The sequence below is a fragment of the Balaenoptera physalus genome (assembly GCF_965194825.1).
Source record: "Balaenoptera physalus genome assembly, chromosome: 1".
Taxonomy (NCBI): Eukaryota; Metazoa; Chordata; class Mammalia; order Artiodactyla; family Balaenopteridae; genus Balaenoptera; species Balaenoptera physalus.
Window position 1 is genome coordinate 140,737,002 of NC_138882.1, and position 15,136 is coordinate 140,752,137.

The 15,136-nt window shown below is 42.0% G+C and overlaps 1 protein-coding gene across 4 annotated transcripts in view; it reads right to left on the reverse strand.

The window, feature by feature from the left end:
- CACHD1 (cache domain containing 1) overlaps window positions 1-15,136 on the reverse strand; it is a 234,350-nt gene that overhangs the window by 19,442 nt on the left and 199,772 nt on the right. For 3 of the 4 annotated variants that reach the window (XM_082453325.1, XM_082453324.1, XM_082453326.1), the window contains 3 exons: window positions 14,392-14,553; window positions 13,047-13,124; window positions 12,315-12,416 (listed from right to left, as the gene is read on the reverse strand). In XM_082453325.1, the coding sequence (XP_082309451.1) occupies window positions 12,315-12,416; window positions 13,047-13,124; window positions 14,392-14,553 (342 nt within the window). Of the gene's footprint in view, window positions 1-9,877; window positions 10,183-12,314; window positions 12,417-13,046; window positions 13,125-14,391; window positions 14,554-15,136 lie in introns of all 4 variants that reach the window. The other variant, XR_014261476.1, reaches the window with a different exon arrangement.

A 15,136-nucleotide genomic window follows, 5' to 3' on the forward strand; every position in this document is an offset into this window, starting at 1 on the left:
TCAAAATGCCTGAATGTGAGGCCACAGTAAGAACAAAAACAGCTGCCACCATGGCAGCCCTGGTGTCATGTAATTCCTACACACCAACAAGGCACGTATTTTAACGTCCATTTTACAGGTGAGGGAAATGATGATCAGAGAGGTTAATGAACTTGCCTGAGTTCCAGTCCCTAACAAAACACTAACTCTGCATACATTCATAGCAACTAGCAAAAGAATCAGCTATTCTCTGTGTAAGCTGGTTCACTGTATTTAAAGATTAATCTCTTTTGGTATTCTAAGTAATACATGTTTCAAAAGAAAATGCCCTTGCTGATCAAAGGATTTCATTCCAAGAACCTTGGCATGTTTTTAAATATTGCAAAAAAAAAATCCCCTTTAAGAATTTTGAGAAGTGACAGCTCATTAATATTTCCACTGCATCTACAGTTAGCATCAATCAGCACTCACCCGTGGGTAGCGCTAGTCACATCCGTGGCTGCAAAACTGACATGCTTGCATACTAACCAAGCAGGAATAGTTTGTGGTTGAAAATGTTATGCTTCGTGCAAAAATGAGAAAGGCAATTCTCAGTCCTCAATGAAATGTTGTTCAAACAACATAATTCTTTCAGTCCCACTCAACAAATATTTATCAGGCACCTACTATGTATAAGACACTGTGTTGGGCACTGCAGGAGACCCAGAGACGAAAACCTGATCCCTGCACAAGGAGCTGTTACGCTAGTGCTTGAGAAATAAAACAAGTACAAGCATAGCTCAGTTCAATTATTCATTTATTGAAGACCATCAGGAGGCTGAAAGGAGAGACTATGAAACACGAATAAGAGATGTCCCTTTTCCTTAAGGATTTCACCACTGAGTAAGAGACACATATTTACAAAATTAGGCTTATTCTAGTGCAGATAATGGTAAGTGCTATAATGGAGGTTTAATTGAAATCCAGCAGAGGGCTTAACAAATGCTGGCTGAAGGACTGGGAAAGCATCACAGGAGAACTCATACTTTAGTTGGGCTTAAATGGATGAGTAGGAGTTTGGTGAAGTGGCTAGGAGTAAAGGAACAGACGAGTATGGCCAAGAGGTGTAGAAACACAAGGCTATTCCTACACCACGTGGCTAGGATGAGTGCTAGCAGGTAGATGGAGGAGAGACTTTAACTTACAAGGTTTTGAGCAGACCAGAAAAATAGCACGATCATTTCTGTATTTTAAAAAGAGAGTTCTGGAGTCCCTCCCATCAGGAAACTTACACAAGCCTCTTAGATAGTCTCATCCACCAGAGGGCAGACAGCAGAAGGAAGAAGAACTACAATCCTGCAGACTGTGAAACAAAAACCACATTCACAGAAAGACAGACAAGATAAAAAGGCAGAGGGCTATGTACCAGTTGAAGGAACAAGATAAAACCCCAGAAAAACAACTAAATGAAGTGGAGATAGGCAACCTTCCAGAAAAAGAATTCAGAATAATGATAGTGAAGATGATCCAGGACCTCAGAAAAAGAATGGAGGATCGAGAAGATGCAAGAAATGTTTAACAAAGGCCTAGAAGAATTAAGGAACAAACAAACGAGAAGAACAATACAATAACTGAAATGAAAACTACATTAGAAGGAATCAGTAGCAGAATAACTGAGGCAGAAGAACGGATAAGTAACCTGGAAGACAGAATGGTGGAATTCACTGCTGCAGAACAGAATAAAGAAAAAAGAATGAAAAGAAATGAAGACAGCCTAAGAGACCTCTGGGACAGCATTCAACGCAACAACATTCGCATGATAGGGGTTCCAGAAGGAGAAGAGAGAGAGAAAGGACCTGAGAAAATATTTGGAGAGATTATAGTCGAAAACTTCCCCAACATGGGAAAGGAAATAGCCACCCAAGTCCAGGAAGCGCAGAGAGTCCCATACAGGATGAACCCAAGGAGAAACACGCCGAGACACATAGTAATCAAAGTGGCAAAAATTAAAGACAAAGAAAAATTATTGAAAGCAGCAAGGGAAAAACGACAAATAACATACAAGGGAACTCCCATAAGGTTAAAAGCTGATTTCTCAGCAGAAACTCTACAAGCCAGAAGGGAGTGGCATGATATACTTAAAGTGATGAAAGGGAAGAACCTACAACCAAGATTACTCTACCCGGCAAGGATCTCATTCAGATTCGATTGGAGAAATCAAAAGCTTTACAGACAAGCAAAAGCTAAGAGAATTCAGCACCACCAAACCAGTTCTACAACAAATGCTAAAGGAACTTCTCTAAGTGGGAAACACAAGAGAAGAAAAGGACCTACAAAAACAAACCCAAAACAATTAAGAAAGTGGTCATAGGAACATACATATCAATAATTACCTTAAACGTGAATGGATTAAATGCTCCAACCAAAAGACACAGGCTTGCTGAATGGATACAAAAACAAGACCCATATATATGCTGTCTACAAGAGACCCACTTCAGACCTAGGGACACATAAAGACTGAAAGTGAAGGGATGGAAAAAGATATTGCATGCAAATGGAAATCAAAAGAAAGCTGGAGTAGCTATACTCATATCAGATAAGATAGACTTTAAAATAAAGAATGTTACAATAGACAAGGAAGGACACTACATAATGATCAAGGGATCAATCCAAGAAGAAGATATAACAATTATAAATATATATTCACCCAACATAGGAGCACCTCCATACATAAGGCAACTGTTAACAGCTATAAAAGAGGAAATCGACAGTAACACAATAATAGTGGGGGACTTTAACACCTCACTTACACCAATGGACAGATCATCCAAAATGAAAATAAATAAGGAAACAGAAGCTTTAAATGACACAATAGACCAGATAGATTTAATTGATATTTATAGGACATTCCATCCAAAAACAGCAGATTACACTTTCTTCTCAAGTGCGCATGGAACATTCTCCAGGATAGATCACATCTTGGGTCACAAATCAAGCCTCAGTAAATTTAAGAAAATTGAAATCATATCAAGCATCTTTTCTGACCACAACGCTATGAGATTAGAAATGAATTACAGGGAAAAAAATGTAAAAAACACAAACACATGAGGCTAAACAATACGTTACTAAATAACCAAGAGATCACTGAAGAAATCAAAGAGGAAATCAAAAAATACCTAGAGACAAATGACAATGAAAACACGATGATACAAAACCTATGGGATGCAGCAAAAGCAGTTCTAACAGGTAAGTTTATAGCTATACAAGCCTACCTCAAGAAACAAGAAAAATCTCACGTAAACAATCTAACCTTACACCTAAAGGAACTAGAGAAAGAAGAACAAACAAAACCCAAAGAGAGCAGAAGGAAAGAAATAAAGATCAGAGCAGAAATAAATGAAATAGAAACAAAGAAAACAATAGCAAAGATCAATAAAATTAAAAGCTGGTTCTCTGAGAAGATAAACAAAATTGATAAACCATTAGCCAGACTCATCAAGAAAAAGAGGGAGAGGACTCAAATCAATAAAATTAGAAATGAAAAAGGAGAAGTTACAACAGACACCGCAGAAATACAAAGAATTCTAAGAGACTACTACAAGCAACTCTATGCCAATAAAATGAACAACTTGGAAGAAATGGACAAATTCTTAGAAAGGTATAATCTTCCAAGACTGAACCAGGAAGAAATAGAAAATATGAACAGACCAATCACAAGTAATGAAATTGAAACTGTGATTAAAAATCTTCCAACAAACAAAAGTCCAGGACCAGATGGCTTCACAGGTGAATTCTACCAAACATTTAGAGAAGAGCTAACACCGATCCTTCTCAAACTCTTCCAAAAAATTGCAGAGGAAGGGACACTCCCAAACTCATTCTATGAGGCCACCATCACCCTGATACCAAAACCAGACAAAGATACTACATAAAAAGAAAATTACAGACCAATATCAGTGATGAATAGAGATGCAAAAATCCTCAACAAAATACTAGCAAACAGAATCCAATAACACATTAAAAGGATCATACACCACGATCAAGTGGGATTTATCCCAGGGATGCAAGGATTCTTCAATATACGCAAATCAATCAATGTGATACACCATATTAACAAACTGAAGAATAAAAACCATATGGTCATCTCAATAGATGCAGGAAAAGCTTTTGACAAAATTCAACACCCATTTATGATAAAAACTCTCCAGAAAGTGGGCATAGAGGGAACCTACCTTAACATAATAAAGGCTGTATACGACAGACCCACAGCAAACATCATTCTCAATGGTGAAAACCTGAAAGCATTTCCTCTAAGATCAGGAACGAGACAAGGATGTCCACTCTCACCACTATTATTCAACATAGTTTTGGAAGTCCTAGCCAAGGCAATCAGAGAAGAAAAAGAAATAAAAGGAATACAAATTGGAAAAGAGGAAGTAAAACTGTCACTGTTTGCAGATGACATGATACTGTACATAGAGAATCCTAAAAATGCCACCAGAAAACTGCTAGAGCTAATTAATGAATTTGGTAAAGGTGCAGGATACAAAATTAATGCACAGAAATCTCTTGCATTCCTATACACTCATGATGAAAAATCTGAAAGAGAAATTAAGGAACACTCCCATTTACCATTGCAACAAAAAGAATAAAATACCTAGGAATCAACCTACCTAGGGAGACAAAAGACCTGTATGCAGAAAACTATAAGACACTGATGAAAGAAGTTAAAGATGATACCAACAGATGGAGAGATATACCATGTTCTTGGATTGGAAGAATCAATATTGTGAAAATGACTATACTACCCAAAGCAATCTACAGATTCAATGCAATCCCTATCAAATTACCAATGGCACTTTTACAGAACTAGAACAAATAATCTTAAAATTTGTATGGAGACACAAAAGACCCCTAATAGCCAAAGCAGTCTTGAGGGAAAAAAATGGAGCTGGAGGAATCAGACTCCCTGACTTCAGACTACACTACAAAGCTACAGTAATTAAGACAATATGGTACTGGCACAAAAACAGAAACACAGATCAATGGAACAAGATAGAAAGCCCAGAGATAAACCCACGCACCTATGGTCAACTAATCTATGACAAAGGAGGCAAAGATATACAATGGAGAAAAGACAGTCTCTTCAATAAGTGGTGCTGGGAAAACTGGACAGCTACATGTAAAAGAATGAAATTAGAACACTCCCTAACACCATACACAAAAATAAACTCAAAATGGATTTGAGACCTAAATGTAAGACCAGACACTATAAAACTCTTAGAGGAAAACATAGAAGAACACTCTTTGACATAAATCACAGCAAGATCTTTTTTGATCCACCTCCTAGAGAAATGGAAATAAAAAGAAAAATAAACAAATGGGACCTAATGAAACTTCAAAGCTTTTGCACAGCAAAGGAAACCATAAACAAGACGAAAAGACAACCCTCAGAATGGGAGAAAATATTTGCTAATGAATCAACGGACAAATGATTAATCTCCAAACAGCTCATGCAGCTCAATATTAAAGAAACAAACACCCCAATCCAAAAATGGGCAGAAGACCTAAATAGACATTTCTCCAAAGAAGACATACAGATGGCCAAGAGGCACATGAAAAGCTGCTCAACATCACTAATTATTAGAGAAATGCAAATCAAAACTACAATGAGGTATCACCTCACACCAGTTAGAATGGGCATCATCAGAAAATCTACAAACAACAAATGCTGGAGAGGGTGTGGAGAAAAGGGAACCCTCTTGCACTGTTGGTGGGAATGTAAATTGATACAGCCACTCTGGAGAACAGTATGGGGGTTCCTTAAAAAACTAAAAATAAAATTACCATATGATCCAGCAATCCCACTACTGGACATATACCCAGAGAAAACCATAATTCAAAAAGACACATGCACCCCAGTGTTCATTGCAGCACTATTTGCAATAGCCAGGTCATGGAAGCAACCTAAATGTCCACTGAGAGACGAATGGATAAATAAGTTGTGGTACACATATACAATGGAATATTACTCAGCCATAAAAAGGAACGAAATTGAGTGATTTGTTGAGACGTGGATGGATCTAGAGACTGTCATACAGAGTGAAGTAATTCAGAAAGAGTAAAACAAATATCGTATATTAACGCATGTATGTGGAACCCAGAAAAATGGTACAGGTGAACCGGTTTGCAGGGCAGAAATTGAGACACAGATGTAGAGAACAAACGTATGGACACCAAGGGGGGAAAACCGCCATGGGGTGGGGATGGTGGTGTGCTGAATTGGGTGATTGGGATTGACATGTATACACTGATGTGTATAAAATTGATGACTAATAAGAACCTGCTGTATAAAAAAAAAAAAAGAGAGAGTTCTGGGACTTCCCTGGTGGCGCAGTGGTTAAGAATCCGCCTGCCAATGCAGGGAACGTGGACTCGATCCCTGGTCCGGGAAGATCCCACATGTCGTGGAGCAACTGAGCCCGTGTGCCACAACTACTGAGCCTGCGCTCTAGAGCCAGTGAGCCACAAATACTGAAGCCCGCGTCCTGCAACTACTGAAGCCCACGTGCCTAGAGCCCATGCTCCACCACAAGAGAAGCCACTGCAATGAGAAGCCCGCGCACCGCAATGAACAGTAGCCCCCGTTCGCCGCAACTAGAGAAAGCCTGCGTGCAATGAAGACCCAACGCAGCCAAAAATAAATAAATAAATTTATATATAAAAAAAGAGAGAGAGAGTTCTGGTGGCAGTTTGGAGGCTGAATAAAAAGGAGAGAGAGGGAGGCAGTTAGGAGGTTATTGCAACAGCCCAGCTGAGAGTTGTTGAATTAAAACTATGGGATTGGACAGACAGCTCTGGGGTGGAAACAGTAGTAGTTCATCAGCAATTTGATGTGGGGGGCTGGGGGGTGAGGGGTGGTTAAAGAGGACTGCAACTTACAGTCAGGATGATAAGAGAGGGTGACTCCAAGATCCTGAGTCTCAGGGAAGGAAACGAATTTTGTTTTTGCACATCTTGATTTTGAGAGTCTGTGAATAACGTATGTAGAGATACCCAGCCAGAAAAACAGGCACGTTGGCCATAAATCAGGACAGAAGGAGAGTTCGCTGTTGTATGTCTATCATTACTGAGTGCCCTCTTGGTGCCAGATGCCAGGCTAGGGACTCAACAGAAAAAGGGGTAAGGTGAGGCCCCAGCTTCTGAGAAGCCCACAGTTAAGAAGGGGAAACACAGGTGCGAAACCAGAGGCATGACAAAGGAATATCAAAGCTGATGATCTTGGCTTAGGATCCTGGAGGAAGTGACACGTAAGGTGGCCCTCATGGGAGAGAGGGGTTCACTAGGTAAAGAAAGGGGTGGAAGATACTTCAGGCAGGGAGATGAGCATATTCAAAGACCAGAAGACTGAAAGGCTCCAAGGATTTGAGGAATGGGGAGAAGCTTCCTGTGTAGGAGAAAGAGCAAGAGATGAGGCTGGACAGGCAGGCTGAGACCAGCCCAGGAAGGCTGGTCAAAGGGCAGGGGGAAGGTAGATGGCAGTAACATAACGCGCGCTTTAAGGTGATCCCTTGTGGCAATGAGGAGGCTGGCCACAAGGAAGGAGGGATCTGAGGCTCAGAGGACAGGGGACTGAGCAGCGGCCCGAGAAGACGGCAAGGTCGTGAAGTGGGACACTAGCCGTGTTTAAGTGCAGCAAGCAGCTGTTCAAGTTCAGGGAAGGGCTGGCTCTGGTGACCAAATGGACTTCCTGGTGAAGATGCCAAGAGGGTTAATATCCTTGAGGTTTCTAGGTTCAGATGCTGGAGGAATAGTGATGCCTTTACCCAAGATTAAGAGGTCAGGAGCCAGAACAAGATTCTCAGCTTCAGTAGTGCAAAGTCTAGAATGTAATATAGGCTTTAAAACCTCAGTTACAGATGTTCTACACATAGAGACTAAAGTACTAGAAAACACATTTTAGCAAAATCTCAGTGTCTGTGTCGATTATTTTTAGCTCAACCTTTAGTGCTAGGCTGTCTTCATCTTGCCTCCTGGATGCCTTCCTGACTCTGCTCATTTACAAGCACCCATCAGAACTGACAGCTGATTTTCCCATTCGTGGTGTAAAATTCATAGTGGTCCTTCTGCCTGCCTCACCTTCCCACCTTCCCTTATCTTGCTGTTGTGCTTCATGTTATGTTTGAAGGTCTTTTCTGGGAAACCTTCCCAACCAACATCCACCCCACCCAGTCATACCAACCTACAGGGGTTCTGGTGTCTCTTCTGTGAGTTTAAACGGTATTCTGTGCACATCCCTATCTTAGATTTTACCATATTACAAAAATATATAGGGCTGTCTGGTCCATTAGCAAACTCTTTCTTAAAGTACGAGGACTTACGCCTTACACAAAGCATGCGCTTAAAAAAAAAAAATCACATAATTTTTTCAGCAATCTGTGGTTCTGTCTGGTGTGACATTTTACCAGTCTCATCTAATAATGAAGACATTCTAGGATTCACTGGGCCCTGCCAGGAGTTCTGACTTAGAGTCCAGGGGTGCTCTGAACCTGGCTGGTCACAGGCCCAGGTGGGTGGTGACCTTGCAGCCATTCCCAAGGCAACTCGGGGGCAGCCCTGTTTCTCCTGGTGCTTTCTGATGAGAATCCCAGCAGGGACCCCTCCAAAGGGAACTCCTCTGGGGCAATTCTGTTTTATTTCCTCAGTGGGACACTATTGCTCAACCCCTCTGTAACTTACTCAGGCTTCCTCTTATCTCAGTAATTCATGGAAATCTGGAGGGAGGGAGTGGCATGTTTCAGAGAAGCAGGAGAAAGCCAAACACGTGCTCTCACTTAGCAAATTAACTGAGCATTTACTCAGCGCCAGGCAATTCTGTGGAGTGCTGGGAGCAGTGATGCATAAGACAGACGCGGTCTCTGACCCACGCAGGAAGCAGCACCATTTAAGACACAGAGGACATTTACAAACACTTCCAAAGAAAGACTCCTTTACTATCCAAAGGTGCATGCAGAGAAATTCCTGCAAAGCCAATTTCAAGGCGAAACAGGCTTCAGGAAGGAGGCCTGGCATCCATAAGGAATAGAAGAGTCAAATTAGGCTTTTGCTCTTTGGCATTCTGCTAATGTATTTATCTGACGGTTCTTGAGAAAACCCTCTTGATGGCAAGGGATGTTAGGTCCCTCTGGGGACTCACTCACCCCTTTGTGGTCACAGCGAGTAACTGCAGGAGAATATCTCTGCACTTCTAAAAATGGTTTCGTGGTGCACTATGTAGTTTTTGACCAGATTTTCAAGGTTCAGCATTTGCGTTTTAAGTCTTTTGGAATTCACTTCGCTAGGGGAAAAATTCCCATTTACAAAGGAAAAAATGTTGCTTAATGTACATCTGTAATGTTTCTAATGAGATGGTAACTAAAACACAGATTCACAAGGAACAAATACATACTGGTGATTTTTTTTTTTTTTTTCATACTGGTGATTTTTAACTTAAAAATAAGCCAATTGATGATTAGTTAGAATATGATATTTTCAAGAGAAATAATGGGCAACGCAGAGTGTAACAGTTAATAGTCAAGTGCTGGAAAACAATCATTCTACATGGTGTCAGAATGTTGATAAAAATGATTCTGCTTTTCAGAAACCATTCTTATTTTGAGTAGTTTTTTTTAAGATACAAAAATTAAAAATTAGGTCCTTTTAAAATACAAAACTCTGTTGGCCACATGAAATATTTCTAGTTAAAAATGCAGCCTGGAGTCTCCAAGTTTAGCTTGGTAACATTTAGTTTTAATTCTGGGAGTATCACCATTCTGAACCATACCATGAAAGTCTGGTCTGTTCAATACTTATATATTTATATATTTTATTCTTTTGAGGTTTCCTTTTGTGCATGTCCCCCCTCCCCCCAGGGTCTTACATGATTTACTTGCAGATAAAAGTGAACTCTCTTCCCATCTTCTTCTTTGTTCCACTTCTTTAAGGAAGCTGTCATATTCAGCCTTTTATCAGTCTTGTGAATACATGCATGCATTTACAGTTTCCTGCTGGATTATCAATTCCTTGAGGGCAGAGTGGGTATGGAGGTGAGGTCAGCTCTGAGCTCATGCCTGCCATGTGTTATCTCACTTCATCCTCACGATAACCTTACCAGGGAGGAATTTCTAATCCTGTTTTAATTATTAGGAAACTGAGGTCCACGTAGCTTCACTAAGGTCTCACTACCTGGAAAGAAGGGGAGAGGTGGGATTCCACGTGAATTCTGCTTGACGTATCTTATAAGCTCTTCTATACCACGCTGCCTGGCAGAAATAAGGCCCATCCCGCCCCCTTCCCCAACTCCTTCCTCTCTGCCAAGCAAACAGCAGATGCCCGCCTGATACCTTCACCAAATAAGAGAACACACGCTTGAGCAAGTCACGTGCCACAAAAGAAGTAGATCAGATTTCCGTGTTTAATGTGTACCTATCGCTTATCCTCTAGGTACCACAGGGACTTTAGCTTGATGCCTCCACTTTTAGTGACCCACCATACAGGTTCAGGGATATGACAACACTCGGTTAAATGCTGTTGACTTTGTGGTGCATTTGGAATTACGTGGAATGTCAGTGTCTTCCACTTCTTCTGGCATTGCATTCTGTCTGCATGAGAAACTTTGGGGAAAACAGGGATCCAATTATTGTGAAAAATGAAAGAAAGCAAGCCCTTAGCTAGATTCCTTGGCTTTTGGATGCTGACACTGCACTATTCCTTTTATCTCGGCTGTTGCTTCATATGCCATTTTTACTAAGATGATGGGAGGGCTAATGGAACATTAGAAACATCACTCAGAATTCCAACTTTGTACTGAAGCAGTTTCTACCAGGGGAAAGAGAAGGGGCGGGGGGGAGAGGGAGAGAGAGAGGGAGAGGGAGAGAGAGAGAAAGAACTCCGTATTTCTGCTGAATAAGAAATTATTTCTGTTGAACTTTAGTAGCCTCAAACCTGTTTTATTATTCAAAGGAGAAGAGACACAGAACTGCCTGGCAGAATGAATTTATGCAGGTTCAAAGGTTTTTCTGGAAAAAAGGCAGAAAGTCAAAGAAACTGAGAAATTTAAGTTCTGCTTTGACTCTCCATAGAAACCAGAAGTTTCTATTTAGTTGGTGGGAACAATGTCATTCAGAGCCCAAATTAAGAGTCCCCAGTTTAAAAATCAGACCTTTGGCTTATCCTGTTTTCCAAAGGGAATCTGAATACCTGGTTGTTGTGTAAAAGGCGACATTGGTTGCTTTGACGAATATCTACTCCTGCATTTTTTAGCACAGGTGTGGAAGCACACTGCTTGAAGACATTTTTTTTTTTTTCAGGGTAGATGTGGAGGAAGCAGAATAAAAAAAGCATAAATGCATTATTTATGCATTAAAAAAAGACCTGATTCTGGGAAGAAAAGAAAGATTTCTGGAAAATTAAACAGCTATATGAAAAACAAAAAGATCTGACAATTACAGGAAAGGATGTACACTTCTGTTATATTTTTGTGCAACAGTGGCAGGGATGCCTAGACAGTAGGACACATCTGCTGTTCTCTGTGACAATAAGCCATACGGGCACTGGGAAGGTGAGAAGGTACATGGTGGCCATGCTGTTGGTACAGCCGTGGACTTGATAATTGGTAGCTCACTTAGCACCCAGTGTCTCTTCACAACTCAGCCCCGACCCTTCCTGAGCATCTTACAGGCACTTTAGGCACCTCCATGAATTTGTACACACCAGTCCCTTTGCCTCTAATATCCTTTGTCCCTCGCTTTTCTTTAATCATCCTTCAAGGCCCAGGGTAAGTGTTGTCTCTTTGGTGAAGCCTTCCCTGGGGCTCCAGGCCAGGCAGGAGGTCAGGGCAGGGGATGCCAGATGACCGCATGGATTCTTGCCAGGCCCTGAGTGTATGTGGCCAAGAGAGCCCTTGTTGATGCTGGTGTTTGCCAACCAACATCACTGGGCAGCAGGACCTATGAGTAAGCCGATTCACTGAGAACCAAGTGGGGTACCACTGGTTCTCAGTGAATGGGTAAGCAGGTACCATTGCGATGATCTGAACCCTTATTCATGGAGAAAACCCAGGAGGCAATCTGTGTGCCCAGAGGTCATCTCACGTATGCTTGGGAATGCTGAGCCATAAGCCAAACTCTCCTGGGGCTCTTATAAAAGTTTCATGTTGGAATGTATCTTTTTGGAAAACTATGTCAAAATAATTTACCTGAGCATGGAACAGGAAAGACAGAGAAGGGTTACTTATGCATAAATAACTTGTGAGCACTGGCCCACAAGTGCACCAGGGTCCTCAGGGCCTCAAGCGCAGGAAGCCAGACCTTACTTACCATGATCGCTTTCTGTTCCCGAGCGACCCCAGTAGCGACGCCTCCTTTCTGGACTGTGTGCGTGCCGTTCGATGACCGCGGCTATAAATCGAGTATTGCTGACTGTGGAAGGCAAGGATGGTTAGTCACTCTTAGGCCGGTATTTTTACTGTATCAAGCGCATTTACGCTAAGTAGGCTCTTTCACATGATGGGGGCAGTTATTCCTTGCAGAGCTAGAATGAGTAAATTTTTTTAACAATTCTGACGATTAGGGGAGTTGGTTTTAGGACTGGGGCAGCAAGAGGTCCCTAATGACATATCTCCAACATGCATCAAGGAGATATACTCTGTATAGTTGAAGGCCAAAGTATCTCAACACACATGGAGCTCTCTTTTGATAGAGAAATGTTCTTTTCTTTCCCCCTGAGTTGTATACATTAGTTAAGGGATTTAAAAGAAATGCATACCTGATGACTCCCTTTCTAAAATGCTATACTGGAAAGTAATGAGGAGAAAGAAAGGGAAGAGTAAGGTGTTTTAGGCCAAAGTACTTAATGCAACAAAGAACACCCTGAAATCTTTTGAGATGTACTAGAACAAAGCAAATACCTATGCTTATTCCTAATGAAAATGGGGGAGAAAAAGAACCCCATCACGCCAAAGCATCTTAAACTTTAATACGAGAAAGCACATTTATTCTGGATTAGCCTCCTGCTGCCACGTTCTGCATGGAAGCAACCTGGATACTCACTGATGCCTCTGTCTTCATGGCCGTCATCATCCCTTTCATCTCTGTCATTCTCCAGGTTGGACATACGCACTGACATTTCTACCCGTCATTCAAAAGAGAGAAACATGACTATTTAATCAAACAAAATCACCCACTTTAATGCCCTGCAGAGTGCTCATATGATGACTGGATGACAGCATTCCATCAATGAACTGATGCCCCATCTCATTTTTTTTTTTTTTTTTTTAAGGAGGAGGGAGCAGGAATCAGAAGAGAGAACAAGAGATGAATAATCCAGAGGGGCACCTGAGATTGATTTCTGGAGACAGAGGAGAAAAGATGTTGATTGAGGCTAACAGGTCTTTAATCCTCTCCTCAAGTACCTGAAACGGAAGGAAGGGGTCTAAAACCATGGCTGACTGTGCTGATAAAATGGTGCTACAGAATCCTATAAAAGGCCAGGCCTAAGGTAACACTGGATGGCCGTCATCCTCAGTCAAACCAAACCTTATCAAGAGGAAAGAGCTTTGCGGTCAGCTCAGTTACTAAATCAGACAACACAATCCCATGATCCCCCGACAGGATTGCGACCACAGTGAAATATTCCAATATCAACTAATCATGACTGCTGCCAGGCTCCTGACCAAGTCCAGGAAAAATGATGAGTGAGCCTTATCTCCACAAAGGTCAGGGTAACACATCCCAAGGGGTTTTTAGGGAGGATGGGGATGGTTGTTAAATGGTTTTTGTTCCTTGCAAACGAGCACAGATACCACATTTAACTCTTGATATGGAAGCCACAACTACCAATTAATCATTTTGTATCTGACTTCAAGTCCTTATCCAGGTTGGACAGTCCTTATCCTGTTTTAAGAGATGTGATCATTCCTTTGAATGTGTGTTCATTCACACAATGTAATAATAGCTGCAATAGAACAGATTCATGTTCTTGCCAGTAGTGACCTGAGGTATCTTTGGTCTGCCCGTCTTTTCGGAACAGCAAAGGCAGCATATCTGAGCTTAGCGAAGAACAAAATTTCCCACTCAGCTTCCCAGCTCCCCTGACTGGCTTATTCCAGAGGCAAGCTATGGCGGCCTCACGCCTGTGTAAGGAGAGAGATAATCTAGGGATTTTCTGGGGAATCAAATGGGGCTTGCAGGATTTAGGCCCTAAAGAATGAGCTGTGAACTAAAGGAGGGAAGCAGGCTTTGGGGACCTCCGAATCTACTCCACAGTAGCGGGAAATGTAGCACTGGTCTTACAGTCGCTTAAAGGCTTACAACTGGTTACTGTCGTTCTCGCCTTGGAACAGCCCTGGGAGCCTGCTGCCTCCTGGGGGAGCTTTGGGATTCCTTTCGAGCTCACCTTGGGCAGCAAGAGGAGACATATGCTGATGATTCCGGCGATGAATCTGATGGCGGTATGCGTACACAGCCAGGACCAAGACCATGATGCAGCCCATGATGCCTCCAGCCACTGGACCCACAGGGGCACTTTTAATCATGTTCAATGTGACAACCTCATCACCTTCATTAAAGTAAACAAACAGATGTCCTTCATAAAGATTTCCCAAGTGTAGCAGGAGATGGGGACGGGGGTGAGATGGGAAGGAATGCAGTGGGAAGGGGTTTAAGTGAAGGTATGTAAGAACGGCTGCTTTAAGCTTTGAATCCCTTAAAGAAGACCCACCGGGATGTGGGAACAGGGCTTCCTTTCATTTCTGGTTCTCAGGTGAAATGTTGCTTGCTTGCAGAGCACACAATTGGCAAGGACTTGTGAAATAAGCGAGTGGTTGAGGATCCCTTAAGCATGCAGTGCCCGGTCTACGGGCCCAGCCCCGGGCTGTGCGCTACTCTTAGTACAGAGGTGAGGCAGGGCAACGCGGGTCTCTCAGCACATATTGACTCTACATGGTGTCATTTATTTCAGTGGCTCAGTCACGTGACCTCCCAAAAGGATCAAATTTCAAAGCTTATTGGGTTCCCTTGAAGACACTATCTGCACTTTTCAGACAGGAAACTGCAGGTGGGCACATAAAGGGACTTCTTGGAGCAAGGTCACTTCAACCGTGTCCTAACCTGGTCCGGTAGTCGTACGTGAGCTCAGAACC